The following is a 14,270-nucleotide window of genomic DNA, read 5'->3' as shown; positions in this document are numbered from 1 at the left end:
CCGACGTAGGACCAGCTACTCACCACAGCAACAAACAGCCTGTTTACGGAGACACTGAGCTTAAAAGAGAAGAAACAAGTAAGACTCACCTGCAGAGACCTCCACAACACTCGGCCAATCCAGCCAAGCAGTCCTCACCCGAGCCACAAGGTGCACAAGACCTCGCTAGGTACCTTACTCGCCGGGAATTGTTAAGTTCAGGCCTCCTAGAATTTGATGACCGTCCCGAAAATTATTGGTCATGGAAAGCATCCTTCCTGAGTACCACCAAGGACTTGAATCTGTCAGCCAGAGAAGAACTAGACCTGATGACAAAGTGGCTCGGAGCTGAGTCGTCCAAACAGGTGAAGAGAATTCGCTCAGCGCTCGTCAGCAATCCCACAGCAGGCCTCAACCTGGTTTGGCAACGTCTCAAAGACTGTTATGGGACACCAGAAGTCATCGAACACGCACTGCTCAAGAAGATTGAGGACTTTCCGAAGCTAACCAACAAAGATAATGTCGAGCTGCGAGAACTGGGCGACATTCTCCTCGAACTGGAGTGTGCCAAGGGAGAAGGTTACCTGACCGGCCTCTCGTATTTGGGTACAGCTCGTGGGGTAAACCCAATAGTGGAAAAGCTCCCCCACAACCTTCAAGAGAAATGGATAGCTAAGGGATCCAAGTACAAGGAGGACAATGGAGTGGCATTTCCCCCCTTCTCTCTCTTCTCCAGATTCGTCCAACAACAGGCAAAGGTGAGGAATGATCCAAGTTTCACTTTCTCCACCTCCAGCAGTTACACTCCTTCGAGAACAGAGAAATCCACAAAGTACAGCAATAAAGCCTCTGTGAGTGTGCACAAAACAGATGTTCCAGCCGAACCCTCAGTCAACCAATCCAGTTCTGCTGGGAATGAAGTGGATGACCCAGATCGTCAGTGTCCAATACACAAGAAGCCCCACCCACTCAAAAAGTGTCGAAGCTTTAGAGACAAGCCCATTGATGAGCATCATCATACCTGAAAGAGAACCGCATCTGCTTCAGGTGTTGTGGGTCGACTAGGCACATGGCAAAAGACTGCAAGGCGACAATCAAGTGCTTTGAGTGCAACAGCGAAAAACACATCACAGCCCTGCATCCAGGTCCTCCTCCGTCAACCACCGAGAGTGCCGCGGTTGACAAAGAGGATAGCGGGGAGCAAAGCGAAAGCACCTCTTCAGTCACCTCCAAGTGCACAGAGGTTTGTGGAAATGCAAGCAGCCCACGCTCATGCTCCAAAATCTGCTTGGTTAAAGCATATCCTGCAGGGAGAAAGGAGAAGGCAATCAAAATGTATGCAGTGCTCGATGAGCAAAGTAACAAGTCTCTAGCGAAGACAGAATTCTTCAATCTCTTTGAAGTCAAGGCCAGCGCCGCTCCGTACACGCTAAAAACCTGTGCAGGGACAACAGAGACTACAGGTAGGAGAGTTGGGAACTTCATGATCGAGTCCATGGATGGGAAACTACAGCTTCCCCTCCCCACCTTGATTGAGTGCAACATGATGCCAGAGGATAGGACGGAAATCCCCTCCCCAGAGGTCGCAAGCCATCAGCCCCACCTACAGCCAATTGCCAACAAGATTCCAGCTGTGGACCCGGACGCTCCAATCCTCCTGCTCTTGGGAAGAGACATCTTAAGGGTGCACAAGGTGCGGGAGCATATCAACGGGCCCCACGATGCTCCTTATGCGCAGCGGCTTGACTTGGGATGGGTCCTCGTGGGTGGAGTTTGCCTGGGAACAGTCCACAAACCAGCAGATGTCAGCGTCTATAAAGCAAACGTGTTGCGCAACGGTCACACATCCTGTCTCAGCCCATGCCCAAACAGGATCCAGGTAAAGGAGGACTACGATGACATGACACAGCATCATAGGTCAACCTCCTCTGCCTGTGAGGAAGAGGCAGGCCCCACTGTGAGCACAGATGGCCTAGGATGCTCAGTGTTTGAAAGGTCCAAGGACGATGGACACAGCTGGGTGGCACCCCTGCCGTTTCGCTCTCCCGGACGCCGTCTTCCGAGTAGCGGGGAGCAGGCTGCGGGGTGCCTCTGCTCACTCAGGAGAACCCTGGTGCCGGTGTCCACCGACCCAGACATGCCTGCAGTCCTCACCCCAGCGATGCCCCTGACTCAAAAGATGAGTGCTATTTCAGCTCCCTCTGGAAACTTCGACATGGCCGAGCTGCACAGGAAGCAGTGGAAGCAAGTACAGTGTCTTGCAGACACTTCTTGGAAGAGATGGAGAGGAGAGTATTTGTCCACCCTACAGAGCCATAGGAAATGGACAGAAGACAAGCCGAATGTCAAAGTGAGAGATGTCATCTTGCTGAAAGACAGCCAAGCACACAAACGAATGGCCAGTGGGACTGGTCGTCAAAACTCTGCAGAGCAGGGACAAGAGGGTCCGCAAGGTGGAGGTGAAGATCGTCAAGGAGGGGACTGTCAAAGTGTTTCCGAGGCCAGTCTCAGAGATCGTAGTCTTCCTTTCCGAAGAAACCTAGAGAACGGACACTGAGTATGTTGCAGCCAAAGGACGTTTTCTTCAGCTTTATTTTGTATCTGTAGTGGTACAAATGGAATTGTACCAAGCGGGGAGTGTGCTGTCTCTCCCTCTAACTTAACCTTACTGTATGTACCTAACCTACTTATATATGTATAACTTACCTGTTAGGGCCGTTGCCCTTTTAACTTACCTGTTAGGGCCATTGCCCCTTTAAGACATGCCTTAGCCTGCTGACGTCACGTCACGTATGACGTGACGTGCGTGAGGCGGCTGCCGGCCCGACTCGGCCCTCCAGAAAGGCCGCCGGCACAGCCCGGCCTAGCGTCTTCGGCCGCATCGATCAGCCGCCAGGAGCGCCGTTATCTCCGCTCCCGCGGCAAGCACCGGCTCAGCCTGACCTCCAGCTCCCGCTCCCGACTTTGGCCCCAATGGCCAGCGACACAACGGCCAGAAACGCGACCACGCGCATCACGTGGCGCCCCAAGCGCAGACAACGTGACCGAGCGTGATGAGGTCATCACGCTCCCCACAGGACTGCTACGTAGTCCTCGTGGAGTCCTCGCTGGGACACAGACCTACACCACGGTGCTCCTACAGCAGCACAGGCTCCGGGCAGTCGTATCATCCCCATGCTTGAGTCTTGGAAATTGTTTGTCTGTAAGTATTCTAGAATACTATAGATGATTAGTGTGCACTGTATGTTGTAGAAAATGTTTAGTTGTAACTTTTCTCTGTCTAGCTGATAAACTAGTAGCTGTATTTTGATACACTATGTACAGGGCTAATTTAAAGAGAGTGCCTTCCAGTTTGCTAAATGTATATTCGTTGCCAAATGTACTGTGTTGCCCAGGCGTACCTAAATTTGTGTATACATATCAGTTATGCGTTTGTATACTAATGTGTGCTTCCATTTCTGTGTTGTATTTCAGTTTTACAATAATAAGAATCTTTCAGTAAAGTTTTACAAGAAAAGTCAAGCCTTGTGATTTTTATGGGAAGATATCAAGTTGTTCGCTATCTGTCTAGCTCTGCATAGGATCGCGTTGCAAGGGCAGAATAATCCCCATGTGCAATCCCAGGGTTAGAATCCCCATGTACAGTTCCAGGGTTAGAATTCCCATGTACATTCCCAGTGTTAGAATCCCCATGTACAGTCCCAGTTTTGGAATCCCCATGTACAGTCCCAGGGTGAGAATCCCCATGCACATTCCCAGGGCTGGAATCCCCATATACAGTTGCAGGGTTAGAATCCCCATGTACAGTCCCAGGGTTCGAATCCCCATTTACAGTCCCAGGGTTAGAATCCCCATGTACAGTCCCAGGGTTAGAATCCCCATGTACAGTCCCAGGGTTAGAATCCCCATGTACAGTCCCAGGGTTAGAACCCCCATGCACATTCTCAGGGCTGGAATCCCCATGTATAGTCACAGGGTTAGAATCCCCATGTACAGTCCCAGGGTTAGAATCCCTATGTACAGTCCCAGGGGTAGAATCCCATGTACAGTCCCAGGGTTGGAATCCCCATGTACAGTCCCAGGGTTAGATTCCCCATGTACCGTCCCAGGGTTGGAATCCGCATGTACAGTCCCAGGGTTGGATCCCCATGTACAGTCCCAGGTTTGGAAACCCCTTCTACATTCCCAGGGGTAGAATCCCCATGTACAGTCCCAGGGTTGGAATCTCCATATACAGTTGCAGGGCTGGAACCCTCAGCAACACCGAGTGCAGTTCTCTAGAATGCTGTTCGGTAGGGAGTTCCTGGATTTTCACCCAGCGATGATGTAGGAACAGTGATACAGGCCAAAGTCAGGATTGTGTGTGACTTGGAGGGGAACTCGGAGGTGGTGGTGTTTTCATGCACCTGCTGCCCTTGTCCTGCTAGGTGGTCGAGGTCGCGTGTTTGGGAGATGCTGTCAAAGTTCTAGTCGAGTTGCAGATGTATAAAGTCGCTCTCCTTCACCCCTCCCCCTCCCTCCTCGCTCTCTCTCCTCCCCTAGAGGCCAGAGTCTCATGTAGTCCCAGACTGGGTGCGGGGGTCCCTTCCCTGAAGGACATTAGTGAACCAGTTGGGTTTTTACGACAATCTGGCAGCTTTCATGGTCACTTTTTTCTAGTGCCGGCCCCACAAATTCCCAGGTTCATTCAGCTCAATTTCACAACCTGCCTTTGTTTTTGTGCGTTCTCGCTCACCCTCCCTTTTTCCTGATTCAAATTCATTTTACAGGGTAATAGAAGGGGAGGATTTGCAGGCGGGAAACTCAAACCAAACATCACTTCAGGATCTGGCAGAGTCACTCAGTTCATCAGGACCTTTGAACATGGAAGCAGAAAGCACCATTCAGAGCGGGGAGAAACCATACACGTGTTCTCTGTGCAGACGAGGCTTCAGCCGATCATCTGGCCTGTCGAAGCACAAGCGCTGTCCCACCGGGGAGAGGCCGTTCACCTGCTCTGTGTGTGGGAAGGGATTCACTAATTCATCCCACCTGCTACAGCACTGGTGCGTTCACACGGACGAGATACCATTTAAATGCCTGGACTGTGGGAAGTGCTATAAAAGCTCTGGGGAACTGATGCGCCATCAACATGTTCACACTGACGAGAGACCGTTCAGGTGCTCTCACTGTGGAACTGGGTTCAGGCAATCATCTGACCTCACTGTACACCAGCGCACTCACACTGGGGAGAGGCCGTTCACCTGCTGCGAGTGTGGGAAGGGATTCTCTCAGTCATCCGACCTTCTGAAACACCAGCGAGTTCACACCGGGGAGAGACCGTTCACCTGCACTGAGTGTGGGAAGGGATTCATTCGGTCATCCCACCTGCTGAAACACCAGCGAGTTCACACTGGGGAGAGGCCAGTCACCTGCTCCGTGTGTGGGAAGCGATTCACTCAGTCATCCAACCTGCTGAGACACCAGCAAGTTCACACCGGGGAGAGACCATTCACCTGCTCCGTGTGTGGGAAGGGATTCACTCAATCATCCAGCCTGCTGACACACCAGCGAGTTCACACTGGGGAGAGGCCATTCACCTGCTCCGTGTGTGGGAAGGGATTCACTCGGTCATCCAGCCTGCTGAAACACCAGCGAGTCCACAAGTGACTGCAGGGGTTGGATTCTGATATTTTTGCTGCTGTTAATCACATCCTGGACTGAATCGTGTTCATTCTGACAGTTGGAGTTTACTTCTGCTGATGTTAATAACCCCTGTACCTGGGCTGGAGTTTAATATTCTGGATATATGAGAAATAAATCAGCTTTTCTTCAAACACATTGTTGTGGATTTTTGTCATTCCCACCTGAGTGTTTAGCATCACCTGGCTGGAGCTCAGAAAGGACAATCTGGGGGAGGATCATACGGCAGGAACAGAACTACAGCCTGGACACAGTCCTTCAGGGCCACACTGAGAGGGGCAAATGGCACTTCGGTCTTTCTCGTCTCTCTTCACTGACAGCAATGTCCCTGTGCAGGTTAATCTTGAGGCCTGTAAGGAATGTGTCCCAGCCACTCACTTCCATGGGTCAGAACTCCTAGGCACGGAACAGAAGGCTCCTTTACAACTGTGTTTAGAGTCAGGAAGAACAACGGTGAATGCTGGAAACGTGCTGTCAAATCAGAGATTGGTGTCAAACTGTGATCTGTTCCTGACTGAAAGTGAAACGGCAGGGTTAAGTTTCTAGTCTAAAAATGACTGGTAATTATTCTATGACGGTTTAACATATTCGTAGAATCACAGAATGGTTACAGTACATAACATGGCCATTCGGCCTGTTGAGCCCCTGCCGGCTCTCTGCAAGAACACTTCAGGTAGTCCCACTCCCCCACCCTTCCCTCATAGCCCTGCATATTTGTGTCCTTCAGGTACTCATCCAATTCCCTTTTCAAAGCCACGATTGAATCTGCTTCCACCACTCTTTCAGGCAGTGCATTCCCGATCCTAACCACTCACTGCATAAAAAGTTTTTCCCCATGTCACCTTTGATTCTTCTGCCAATCACCTTAAAACTGTATCCTCTGGTTCTCGACCCTTCTGCCAATGGGAACAGTTTCTCTCTATCAACTCTATCCAGACAACTCATGATTTTGAACACCTCTATCAAATCTCCTCTCAATCTTCTCTGCTCCAAGGAGAACAACCCCAGCTTCTCCAGTCTATCAAGGTGACTGAAGTCCCTCATTCCTGGAATCATTCTCGTAAATCTTTTCTGCACCTTCTCTAAGGCCTTCACATCCTTCCTGAAGTGTGGTGCCCAGAATTGGACACAGTACTCCAGTTGGGACCTGATGCGCCTTCAATTACTCAAAAGACTGAGGTTAAGCGAGTAACAACCAGACTTTTATTAACTAAAGAATGAAGGTCTAGTCTCGAGTGGTCGACCCGTCCAGAATAGTAAGGGACTGGGAGGTAGTCACTTATATACCTGGAATAGTGGGAGGAGTCAGCCGAGGCATGTCCGGACCTGTACCTAGTGGAATACACATACACATACAGACAGGTATAACAGTGGTTTACCACATTCACCCCTTGTTTAAAAATGAGTCCGGCGGGGTGAAGTGTATTTAAAAGTTCATGTATTGGAGTCTCTCCGGAGGTCTTGTCTGCCACTGTGATTGACGTGGTGACGGCAGGGGTGGTGGAGCTTCCGGCGTCGCGTCCCGTGTAGGCTGGGGCACTGGAGTGTAGTCCTCGTGGGTGACGGTCCAAGGCGAGCCGGCTGCTGGGGTTGGATATCGGGTCGTGGGGGGGGGTGGTAATGGGTAGTGGGTTACAGCAGTCCCCGAGGGTGTCGTGGGGGGGTGGTAGTGGGTAGTGGGTTACAGCGGTCCCCGAGGGTGCGAGGTCTTGTATGGAGACTGTGTCCTCCCGCCCGTCCGGGTACGCAATGTAAGCGTACTGGGGGTTGGCATGGAGGAGGTCGACCCTCTCAACCAGGGGGTCCATTTTATTGGTCCTCACGTGTCTTCTCAGTAGTACCGGCCCTGGGGACGTCAGCCATGGTGGTAACGCTGTCCCCGATGTGGACTTCCTTGGGAAGACAAACATTTTCTTGTGAGGGGTGGCATTGGTGGCAGTGCAGAGCAGTGACCAAATCGAGTGGAGCGCATCGGGGAGCACCTCCTGCCAGCGGGAGGTCGGAAGGCCCCTAGACTATAAGGCTAGTAGGGCGGCCTTCCAAACTGTTGCATTCTCTCTTTCCACCTGTCTGTTCCCCCGGGGGTTGCAACTGGTGGTCCTGCTTGTGGCTATACCCCTAGCGAGCAGGTACTGGCGGAGTTCGTCGCTCATAAACGATGAGCCCCGGTCGCTATGGATATAGCTGGGGAAACTGAACAGGGTGAAGAGGCTGTTCAGACATTTAATGACCGTGGCACTGGTCATGTCTGGGCAGGGAATAGCGAAAGGGAAACGGGAGTACTCGTCAATGATGTTGAGGAAGTACACATTGCGGTCGGAGGAGGGGAGAGGCCCTTTAAAATCGACGCTCAGGCGTTCGAAAGGGCGAGTGGCTTTTATCAGGTGGGCTCTGTCTGGTCTATAAAAGTCCGGTTAGCACTCAGCGCAGACTTGGCAGTTCTTGGTCATGGTCCTGACCTCCTCAGTGGAGTAAGGCAGGTTGCGGGCCTTGATGAAGTGGAAGAACCTGGTGACCCCCGGGTGGCAGAGGTCATTGTGGAGGGCCCTCAGCCTATCGATCTGCGCGCTGGCGCAGGTGCCATGCGATAGGGCATCTGGGGGTTCATTGAGCTTCCCAGGCCGGTACAAGATCTCGTAATTGTAGGTGGAAAGTTCGATTCTCCAGCTCAAGATCTTGTCATTTTTGATTTTGCCCCTCTGCTTGTTGTTGAACATAAAAGCAACTGAATGCTGGTCAGTGAGCAGGGTAAATCGTTTTCCGGCCAGGTAGTGCCTCCAATGATGCATAGCCTCCACAATAGCCTGGGCCTCCTTCTCGACCGCGGAGTGTCTGGTCTCCGGGCCCTGGAGGGTTCATGAGAAGAATGCCACAGGTCTCCCCGCCTGATTAAGGGTGGTGACCAGAGCGGAGTCGGATGCATCGCTTTCCACCTGGAAGGGGATGGATTCGTCCACTGCGTGCATGGTGGCTTTGGCAATGTCCTCCTTGATACGGTGGAAGGCCGAGCGGGCCTCTGCCATCAGGGGAAAAGAGGTGGATTTGATCAGCGGACGGGCTTTGTCTGCATAGTGGGGGACCCAGTGGGCGTAGTAGGAAAAACCCTAGGCACCTCTTCAGAGCTTTTAGGCAGTGGGGCAGTGGGAGTTCCATAAGGGGATGCATCCGGTCCGGGTCGGGACCGATGACCCCGTGTTCCACAACACAGCCAAGGATGGCGAGGCGGTCTGTGCGGAATATGCACTTCTCCTTGTTATATGTCAGGCTCAGGAGTTGGGCGGTGCGGAGGAATTTCTCGAGGTTTGCGTCATGGTCCTGCAAGTCATGGCCGCAGATGGTCACATTGTCTAGGTAAGGGAAAGTGGCCTGCAGCGCGTTTTGATCGACCATCCGGTCCATCTCCCTTTGGAAGACGGAGACCCCGTTGGTAACGTCAAAGGGAACCCTAAGGAAGTGATAGAGGCGGCCGTTTGCCTCAAAAGCAGTATACTGGCGGTCTTCGGGGCAGATGGGGAGCTGGTGGTACGCTGATTTCAGGTCAATGGTCGAAAAGACGCGGTACTGCGCGATCTGGTTGACCATGTCAGCTATGCGGGGGAGTGGGTAGGCGTCCAGCAGGGTGTAGCGGTTTATTGTTTGGCTGTAGTCGATGACCAGGTGTTGTTTCTCGCCGGTCTTAATGACCACAACCTGGGCTTGCCAGGGGCTGGAGCTGCCCTCAATAATCCCCTCCTTCAGGAGCCGCTCCACTTCGGTTTTGATGAAAACCCTGTCCCCGGCACTGTATCGCCTGCTCTTTGTGGCGATGGGCTTACAGTCGGGGGTGAGGTTAGCAAACAGTGGGGGGGGTGGGACTCTGAATGTGGAGAGGTTGCATCTGGTGCGCGGCGGGCAATTTGGAGGCTGCTGGCTGCGGACTGTGAGTGGGGGGAGGGGGCCACCGTACGCCATCGTAACGCTTTTGAGGTGGCACTGGAAATCCAACCCCAGTAGAACGGCAGCGCAGAGGTCGGGCAGGACCAGGAGTTTAAAATTATTGAACACAGTCCCATCTACTACTAGTGTCACCACGCAGTAGCTGCCAATGTCCGCTGACTGGGACTCGGCAGCCATAGAAATCCGCTGGTGTGCAGGCAGGACTGGGAGAGAGCAACGCCGCACCGTGTCGGGGTGGATGAAGCTCTCTGTGCTCCCGGAGTCAAAAAGGCAGTTTATTGCATGGCCGTTTACCTTAACGTCCATTTTGGACCAAGCTAGTTGGTGCGGTCTCGTTTGGTCCAGCGTAACAGAGGCCAGCGTAGGGGTCGGTGTGTCGCTGCGGGTATCAGATGGGGGGGGTTGGTGGCCTGCTGCGTCCCGGCTGGTGTTGAAGATGGCGGCGTCCATGATTCCCATGTGGCTGGAGTCGTCCAAGATGGCTGCTGCTGCGGTGGTTCGCACATGGCTGGGGAGGCCCAAGATGGCGGCCCGCACGGCCCAGACGCGGTGCTGTTGGGGGCCCAAGATGGCAGCTCGCACGGCCCATACGCGGCGCTGCTGGCGTTCGGGCTGGCTTCGGCCTTGCAGACGCTAGCGTAGTGTCCCTTTTTCCCGCAGCCCGAGCAGGTCGCAGTCTTCGCCGGGCAGCGCGCTCTGGGGTGTTTGGCCTGGCCACAGAAGTAGCATTTCTGGCCTTGGGACACTGCTGTCTGGCTTTGGGACACTGCTGCGGTGGTTGGGCCGTTGTTGGGCTGTGGCTGGGGTGGCACGGTGCTATGGGACTGTCCTACCGTGTCCCAGGTTGTCGTTCCCCGCGGCGTCCACGGTGCAGAGGAGTAGGCATCCATGCCCCGGTAGGCTGCGTCCAGCGTTAGTGCGATTTCGGAGGCTTTGTCGAGGGTGAGGTCACTCTGCTCCAGCAGTCGCTGTCAGGTGTAGTTGGACCTGTGGCCCACTATGAAGGCATCCCGGATCAGTTCCTCCGTGTACTTAGTGGGCGTTACCGCCTTACACCCACAGGCCCGGCCAAGCACGGACAGTGCTTGGAGGTATTCCTCAGTCGATTCCCCAGGTTGTTGCTTGCGACTCCCCGGGAGGTGCCTGGCATAAATTTCGTTTACAGGGCGCGTGTACTGGGTCTTGAGGAGCTGGAGGGCGGCTGTGTACGAGGTCGCGTCCCGGATGACTGAGTACACTCGGTGGTTCACCTTGGAGATCAGGACAGACAGTTTGTTCGCATCCGTTACGACCGCAGTGGAGGCAGTCAGGAATGCCTCGAAGCACATGAGCCAGTGAGCAAACTTGGTGGAAGCGTCCGCTTCCCGACTGTCCAGGTCCAGGCATGCTGGTGTGAGGATCTTCTCCATCATAAAAAATTTAGTTAATAAAATTGATGCGCCATCAATTACTCAAAAGACTGAGGCTAAGCGAGTAACAACCAGGCTTTTATTAACTAAAGAATGAAAGTCTAGTCTCGAGTGGTCGACCCATCCAGAATACTAAGAGACTGGGAGGTAGTCACTTATATACCTGGAATAGTGGGAGGAGTCAGCTGAGGCATGTCCAGACCTGTACCTAGTGGAATACACATACACATACAGACAGGTATAACAGTGGTTTACCACAGGGCCGAACCAGTGTTTCATCATCATTTCCACACTTTTGTACTCTGTACCTCTATTTATTAAGACCAGGGTCCCGTAAGCCTTTTTAACTGCTTTCTCAACCTGCCCTGCCACCTTCAAGGATTTGTGCACACATACCCCTAGGTCTCTCTGTTTGTGCACCCACTTTAGGATTGTACCATTTAGCTTACATGTCCTCTCCTCATTCTTTCCACCCAAATGTATTATTTCGCACTTTTCTGCATTAAATTTCATCTGTCATGTGTCCGTCCATTTCACCAGCCTGTCTATGTCTTCCTGAAGTCTATCACTCTCTTCCACACTGTTCACTATACTTCCAAGTTTTGTGTCATCTGCAAATTTTGAAATTGTGCCCTGTACACCCAAGTCCAAGTCATTAATATATATCAAGAAAAGCAGTGGTCCTAGAACCGACCCCTGGGGAACACCACTGTATAACTTCCTCCAGTCTGAAAAACAACCGTTCACCACTACTCTCTGTTTCCTGTCACTTAGCCAATTTTGTATCCATGCTGCCACTGTTCCTTTTATTCCATGGGCTTCAACTTTGCTGGCAAGTCTATTATGTGGCACTTTGTCAAACACCTTTTGGAAATCCATGTACACCACATCAACCACATTGCCCTCATCAACCCTCTCTGTTACCTCATGAAAAAACTTGATCAGGTTGGTTAAACACGATTTGCCTTTAACAAATCTGTGCTGGTTTTCCTTCATTTATCCACACCTATCCAAGTGACTATTAATTTTGTTCCTGATTACTGTTTCTAAAAGCTTCCCCACTACTGAGATTAAACTGACTGGCCTGTAGTTGCTGTGTTTATCCTTACACCCTTTTTTGAACAATGGTGTAACATTTGCAATTCTCCAGTCCTCTGGCACCACCCCCGAACCCAAGGAGGATTGGAATATTATGGCCAGGACCTCCACAATTTCCTCCCTCAATTCCCTCAGCACCCTAGGATGCATCTCATCCACTCCTGGTGATTTATCTACTTTAAGTACAGCCAGTCTTTCTAATAACTCATCTTTATCAATTTTTATCCTATTAAATATCTCCACTACCTCCTCCTTTACTATGTCTATGGCAGCATCCTCTTCCTTGGTGAAAACAGATGCAAAGTACTCGTTTAGTACCTCAGCCATACCCCCTGCCTTCATGCATAGGTCTCCTTTATGGCCCCTAATCGGCCCTACCCCTCCTCTTACTACCTGTTTACTATTTAAATGCTTATTGAAGACTTTTGGATTACCTTATATGTTGTCTGCCATTCTATTCTCATTCCCTCTCTTTGCCCCTCTTAGCTTCTTTTTCACTTCTCCTCTGACCTTTCTATATTTAGCCTGATTCTCAGATGTATTTGCAACCTGACATCTGTCATATGCGCTCTTTTTCTGCTTCACCATATTCTCTGTCTCTTTCGTCATCCAGGGAGCCAAGACTTTAGTTGCCCTGCCTTTCCCCCTAGTGGGAATGTACCTCGACTGTACCTGAACTATTCCCTCTTTAAAGGCAGCCCATTGTTCCATTACAGTTTTGCCTGCTAATCCTTGATTCCAGTTTACCCAGGCCAGATCCATTCTCATCCCACTGAAATTGGCCTTCCCTCAGTTAAACATTTTTACTCTAGATTGCTCCCTGTCCTTTTCCATAGATAATCTAAACCTTATGATACTATGATCACTGTTCCCTAAATGTTCACCTACTGACACTTGCTCCACTTGACCCACCTCATTCCCCAGAACCAGATCCAGCAATGCCTCCTCTCTCGTTGGGCCGGAAACATACTGATCAATAAAGTTCTCCTGAACACACACCAGAAATTCTTCCCCTTCTCTGCCCTTAACACTATTACGATCCCAGTCTATATTGGGATAGTTGAAGTCCCCCATTATCACTACTCTATAGTTCTTGCACCTCTCTGTAATTTCTCTGCAAATTTGCTCCTCCATATCTTTCCCACTATTTGGTGGTCTATAGAATACACCTAGTAGTGTAATGGCACCTCTATTGTTTCTTAACTCTAGCCACATAGATTCTGTCCTTGACCCCTCCAGGACATCCTCCCTCTCCAGCACTGTAACATTCTCCTTGACCAATAATGCAACACCACCTCCTATCTTTCCTTCCCTACCATAGAAACATAAAGATCGGAGCAGGAGTAGGCCATTCAGCCCCTCGAGTCTGTTCCGCCATTTAATGAGATCATGGCTGATCATCGAAATTCAGTACCCTGTCCCTGCTTTCTCCACATATCCCTTGATCTCTTTAGCCTTAAGAAATATATCTAACTCCTTCTTGAATATATTTAATGAATTGGCCTCAACTGCCTTCTGTAGTAGAGAATTCCACAGGTTCACCACTCTCTGGGTGAAGATATTCCTCATCTCAGTCCTAAATGGCTTACCCCTTATCCTTAGGCTGTGACCCCTGGTTCTGGACTCCCCTACCATCGAGAACATCCTTCCTGCATCTAGTCTGTCTAGTCCTGTTAGAATTTTATAAGTTTCAATTAGATCCCCTCTCATTCTTCTAAACTCTAGTGAATATAAGCCTAATTGACCCAATCTCTCCTCATACGTCATTCCTGCCATCCCAGGTATCAGCCTGGTGAATCTTCGCTGCACTCCCTCCATGACAAGAACATCCTTCCTCAGATAAGGTAACCAAAACTACACACAATACTCAAGGTGTGGTCTTACCAAGGCCCTGTACAACTGCAGCAAGACATCCTTGCTCCTGTACTTGAATCCTCTCGCTATGAATGACAACATACCATTTGCCTTCTTAACCGCCTACTGCACCTGCATGCTTACCTTCAGCAACTGGTGCACAAGGACACCCAGGTCTCGTTGCACTTCCCCTTTTCCCAATCTATTGCCATTCAGATACTAATCTGTCTTCCTGTTTTTGCCACCAAAGTGGATAACCTCGAAGTTATCCACACTATACTGCATCTGCCATGCATCTGCCCAATCACCCAA

The 14,270-nt window shown here is 51.1% G+C and overlaps 1 protein-coding gene across 4 annotated transcripts in view; it reads left to right on the top strand.

The window, feature by feature from the left end:
- The window catches only part of LOC147119775 (uncharacterized), a 420,601-nt gene that overhangs the window by 389,122 nt on the left and 17,209 nt on the right, over positions 1-14,270 (top strand). The window contains exons 1-2 of one of the 4 annotated variants that reach the window (XM_085985252.1): positions 4,843-5,024; positions 5,085-5,628. In XM_085985252.1, coding sequence (XP_085841378.1) covers positions 4,843-5,024; positions 5,085-5,628 — 726 coding nt within the window. Of the gene's footprint in view, positions 1-4,842; positions 5,629-14,270 lie in introns of those variants that run through there. The other 3 variants (XM_085985253.1, XM_085985250.1, XM_085985251.1) reach the window with 3 other exon arrangements.

The sequence above is a fragment of the Somniosus microcephalus genome, chromosome 4, assembly GCF_052327205.1.
Source record: "Somniosus microcephalus isolate GS21.2 chromosome 4, FLI_Smic_1.0, whole genome shotgun sequence".
NCBI classification, from domain to species: Eukaryota; Metazoa; Chordata; class Chondrichthyes; order Squaliformes; family Somniosidae; genus Somniosus; species Somniosus microcephalus.
The sequence above is the reverse complement of the archived record's forward strand: the minus strand, read 5'-3'. Positions and strand labels throughout refer to the sequence as shown.